Below are 5,644 nucleotides of genomic sequence, written 5' to 3' on the forward strand. Positions count from 1 at the left end.
GGCTTTTGAAGAAATAAATGGTTTTAAAATATGTCAAGGAGAAAAGCAAACATTTTACAATGAAACCTTTAAAATGCAGTGACTGTGTCACTATTGTTGTTGTTGTAGGGTGAACATTAGCAGTCATAATTCTTAATACTGCTTTTTTTCCTTTGCTTTTTAGGCCTGTTTCAGCTTGTCTTCTTAGAAAAATAAACGAGAGTAAAGTGACAAAAGGAAGAAGAAAGAAAGAAAGATAGAAAATTACATTTACTCATTCATGCTTTGTCAGAACCTTTAGTGCAGTAGTCTTTTATTATAGCATACCAGAAAAACAAAACAACAGATTAAAACATACAAGACAAAAACACTAAATCTGAGATAAAATAATATTTAAATGCCATGTTCTTTCATGTCACAACATTAGGAATGTTAACAACGCACGCTTTGCACAGCCTCAGTCACAAACAGAAAATTAAAGTCAGTTTAAGTCATCAAGTCAGTGCACCTGACATTATCTCACCACACACACACATTCACATTTCACACATGTCATATAATTGTGCAGCACATTTGCCCTCCCTGATGTCCGAGGAGAGAAAAGGTGGTTTACAAATGCTAATATTATGTAATAATCACATCGCTCTGCCAAATCTCTACACTGAAATCCTCTGCCCTCTGAGCAGGTTAAGTGAGATAATCCTCAACTAATCCAGTTATTACTGCCTTTAATCTCTTAATCCAGTTTTTGCTAAACTATAGATTAGATCAAGTTTGCTGACAGGTATGAAGGGCCCTTTTTGTGGTTTAAGGCACTTTGGGAAAGAAGATATCACCATGCAACCCCAAGAAAGGGCTGTATTGTGCAGCCTATGTAACAGATTCAACAGCGGATACATCAGTTGTATTTACCTGAACCTTAATGATCACATGTTACACTGTCAGCAGCTGCGTCTCGAGCTGGGAAAGAGACAAATGTTAGCTCTGCAGGCAGCTATGTGTCGTACACCCACCTCATCTGTAAGTAATAAAGAATTTCATCAATTAGCGTAACTCTCTTTCAGTACAAGTAATTGTAGAAGTCCCCTGTTGTGGAGTAAACTCATGTTATACTGTAAAAGTATCGTAGAAGTATCTATTAGTATATTCCAGAGTATCTTCAGGTCATATTGTAATTCGTCCTTTCTTTTAAAGATTAAATACAAAACATATTTCTAATCTGTTCTCTATTTGTGTGGTGGGAGTATGTGGGCCTAAAAAAGGGTAAAGTAAAGGTTTAAAACCTGCTTTATTCTAACTTTTTTTTGTTTATTGTGACGTGGATGTAAAAGGACATTTAGATTCAGATAAAAGGGGACTTCTACAATAGCTGTACAGTTCAGTTACAGGACATCCTGTGTTTAATATAGCCTCCTCCATAAACTTCCTTCACCCAACCTCTTCATCATATTGTTTATACTCTCCAGATTCCTTCATCACGAGCAGCTACTAGTTGCTCTTTGTCTTCAGCTCTGCCAGCTTGCTGGTGACAAAGTTCCACTTGAAGGACGTGTCCTCGCTCCCTCCTCCCAGAGCGACGTATTTGGAGAAGCTGTTGTTGCTGCTCCGTCCTCCTCCTCCTTCACTCTCCTCTTCCTGAGGGATCTGCCCACCCTGGCTCTCCTCCCCTCCGGCCTCTGTCACCCCCTCCTCACCCTGACCCGCTGCTGCCTCGTTTGCTGCAGCAGCAGCAGCAGCAGCAGCAGCTGCAGCTTCTGTCTGCTTCTTGGCAGCCCAGTTGGCCGCAAAGCTGTCCCAGATTGCTGTGCGCTTAGTGGGACGAGGAGGCTCCTCCGGCTTTATTGCAAGTGGACTGAGGATTAAGATAAAAGTAGTGGGGTGAAACACACAATCAACATTGTCAACTAAATGTTTTCTGATTTTACATTTTATTCTAGTTTTCTACTCATTATAATGGCTGATACAGAAAAAAACAAAGATAAATTGGTCAAAAATAAGGTTTACTGCAGATTGACTTTTGGGGAAATACACTTATGCACTTTCTTTTGGTGAGTTAGTTGTCCGCAAGAAGATACAGCCAGAGCCCAGTTAGCTTAGCTTAGCATGAAGACTGCAAACTGGGGGAAACAGCTAGCCTGGTTTTGTCCAAAGTAGCAAAATCGGTGAGATTTAGAGGTGCTGGTGGTTGGATTTTGTTACTTTTGGACTGCCAGGCTAGCACTTCCCCCCTGTTTCCAGTCTTTATGCTAAGCTAAGCTAACCTGACTGCAGCTTTATATTTAGGTGACAGAGACTGGTAACTATCTTCTCATTTAACTGATGGCAGGAGAGAAAATAATCGGATATTTTCCAAAACTACTGCTTTAAATGTGGTAATTTACAGTAAATGCTGTTCAGGAAAAAGTAAACCTAGAAGTCTGTAAAACTTTGATGTTCTAACCAAATTTAGCCCAGGGTTGCATCTAATCAAAGCTTACATTCATAGTTTTAGTTAGATTTTGTTATAATTTCCTTTTTTGTCATTCAGTTTGTCAGTGAGCTAAGTAGGCTACAAGAAACTATAAAAATACCCAACAAACCAGCCCTGTTTCACCGACACAAACCCCACAGATGGTACAAGGTGTGAGAATGACATCCGTCCGGGGAGAAAGAGGACAGATGTCAACAAAAGAGAAAGATTTCAACTCACTGGTCGGCGACTGGCGGGCTCTCAGTCTCCTCTAGAAGCTGGTGTTCATCTTCTTTGTTGAAGAGAGATGATAGTCTGTTCCAGCTTTTAGTCCCGGCCCCCTGCATCTGGACACACAACCAACCACACAGGTGGGGTCAAAGGTCAAAGTGGGTATACATTTAGGTGGTTTCAGAGGATCAGTCGAACAATGGTCTTCTGATACTTTAATGATTTTTCATCCACTTATTATGATATTCCTCTTTACTGACACAACACTGAGGATGTGTAATACATTTAACAGTTATATGATTCTAAACTGTATTTGTTTACTTACTTTCTTGGCCAGCTGGGATACAGCGTTGGGCCCCTCATCCTCCTGCACGGGACTCACATCATTCTCCACCTCTGTGACCTGCAAATGGCAGAAAATACAAGACAAAATGGATGTACCTGTCCACGCAGCAACGTCCTGATGCGAATACAGATGCACAGGATTTGTGCACCATCTAGTGCAAAATGTGGATACTACAACCTGTAGAAAACCCAGAACAAGACCTAAAAGCGCACATCAAGAAATGTTCATCACAAATATAGAAGGCAGAGACCACTTTTAAATAGTATTTCCACACCAGTGTATGTTTTGAGATCATGGCGATACACTTTAGCTGTGTCATATTTCACAAGTGTGCATGGAGCAATGTCGACACAAATAGCACTCTGCACATCCCTCCAAATGGAAACTATCTCTCCAAACACACACAGTGTTCCCTGTCGTCCCTATAGATGCCCTGGCATTGCGAGAGACCACAGTTTGAAGCTGTCGGCTGGCTGGTCTGAGTACACCCTGAGCCCCCCCGCCCATGTCAGTCAGTCGGTGGAATGCCAACTAATCCGTTTGTTCAGCTCCCGTGCAGGATCGAGTTTCTGGGTCCTCCAGAGATCCGGGTAAACGCAACACTGTGTCTCTTCCGTTGGTACCAAACCTTGGATGGAGTACAGGTGTCGCAATGAGGCCGTGTAAAGCAATGGTAGTAGAAGAAGAAGTGGAGTCAGAGACTGAAGTTAAAGTACAAGTACAACAATGTTAAATATTCCATTAAAAGTAAAAGTCTTGTGTTGAAACACTTAATTGAGAAAAATTACTGTTACTAATGTAGCTGGAGGAGGTGGAGCTACTTTTAATCACTTTATGTACAGTTTGGTGTCCAGTGGTTCCCAATTGAAGGCGTGCAAAATAAATCTGGGAGGTTGTGAGATGATTTATGAAAGAAGAAAAACTGATTTTCAAGAATTGCCTCTTTTTTATGTGAAAGATTAACTTTTACCTTGAGCAACTATACAGTCATCTGTTAAGGTTACAGCAGAACGTGTGTGCAGGGCCAGCCAAAAAGATCGGTGACCACTGGTTTAATCTTCAAAAATGTTTTATAATCTCATCGTTATAAAATTGTAATCTGAAAAGTAACATGTAAATATAGTGTACTATAGTGTAGCGGGGCAGAAGTAACATAGCAAGTAACATAAAATGGAAATACTACCTAAAAATGCTATAATGAAATGTGATACTGAGATATTTTCCACCACTGATCACATGCCTTGTAATGTTGCCTTGATGTAAAATACTTCAGTTACAAACTGCTTTATTGAGGCTGTTAATACATCTGCTACTGGTTTAACCTTTGACACTGGAAACAATTCGATCAGTTAATAATTCAGTCAAAATAGCCAAAATACACAAGAGGAAGTATGTGGGCCTAACTTCTGCATTAAAGTTCCCTTTGCACGTAAAACAAAACAGTCTAGCAAGCTCGTCTGACCCTGTGATGAATAAAACACGATCAGCAAACCAAACCTGGTGACTCTCTGACTTCTGTTTCCAACAGCCATGTCAACTTTCTGACACTTTAATACATCCATTTGAATCAGTGAGATGGAGAAAGTTGTAAATTGTGTACCTCTTCAGGAGTGTCCTCCTCATACTCAGGGTTGAGAGTCTTCAGCACTTTGCTCTTATAGACTTTCCACACCGGATTCATACTTGCACAAATAGATGCTCAACACGCAGGGCAAGACCTGTGAAGACCTCTTTATGCCTCTGTGGTCCACCCTCCGGCAAGTCTCCGCGTCCAGCCTCAGCTCGTCTCAGTTGGGCCGACTTTGACCTGTTTCTATGCGTAAAAGTTCTCAGCAGCTCAGCAGCAGTGCAGAGGACCAGTTCAGCACCGAGGCCCGCACTGTTTCATGTTGTTTCTCCCGCTCTGATAGTGTCGGTCTCGTCAAGCAAATGGAGTTGACAGCTGCTTTCGTCCCCACAGTGTCTGAACAGGTAAAGCTAGGAAGCTGTGCTGCAAGCGCCCACGCAGGTGTGTACACACACACTCTCACACACACACACACACACACACACACAGTGAATTTCAGTGTCACGGTTCAGAATCCCTGCCTTGGTTACCTGGAAACAGGTGTGTATTTCCTCATGCATATTTCAGAGGGTCTCTTTCCCAGAGCCAGAGGTCCATTGTCAGCCAGTGTTGGTAGACCGGCTCATGTAACCCTGATGCATATGCACGCACACACACAAACACACACAAACGCATGCACAGTATTGACATGTTTGTGCTCAGATCTGGATGATTTGTTTTTTTCATGCTGCAGCAGCTTCACTTCCTTTTTGCAGGTTGTTTTCTCATAATTGGAGATAAAAACCCTCCTTCAAAAATTAGCAGTTTCCAATTAAAGTGGGGTGTTAACTCTTCATAATGTAGCTCAGCAGACAGAACGTTTTTAGAAACATGCATTAACTACTTGTCTGATCTGTAATTCCCGACACACACACGTTCATACCTGCAGTTTATTCATGGCTACACAAGTTAATACCATCTCACCGCACAACCCCACTGTTACCAGCCACTTCCTCGCGAGTCGTCCTCCTCTGCTCTCATTGGTTGCCGCAGCATATCAGCTGGACACCAATCAGTTTCAGGTTCACCGCAA

At 41.9% G+C, this 5,644-nt stretch overlaps 1 protein-coding gene across 1 annotated transcript; it reads right to left on the bottom strand.

Annotated features, from left to right (window-relative positions):
* Positions 1-312: 312 nt before the first annotated feature.
* LOC116386887 (uncharacterized protein C1orf232) lies at positions 313-4,911 on the bottom strand. The gene is made up of 4 exons (XM_031853471.1): positions 4,606-4,911; positions 2,985-3,062; positions 2,669-2,775; positions 313-1,831 (listed from the first exon to the last, which is right to left on the bottom strand). The coding sequence occupies exons 1-4, from the start codon at positions 4,684-4,686 to the stop codon at positions 1,468-1,470; spliced, it is 630 nt and encodes a 209-aa protein (XP_031709331.1). The 5' UTR covers positions 4,687-4,911; the 3' UTR covers positions 313-1,467.
* Positions 4,912-5,644: the final 733 nt, after the last annotated feature.

Source organism: Anarrhichthys ocellatus, unplaced genomic scaffold, assembly GCF_004355925.1.
Source record: "Anarrhichthys ocellatus isolate YVR2014 unplaced genomic scaffold, GSC_Weel_1.0 scaffold13, whole genome shotgun sequence".
Lineage (NCBI taxonomy): Eukaryota > Metazoa > Chordata > Actinopteri > Perciformes > Anarhichadidae > Anarrhichthys > Anarrhichthys ocellatus.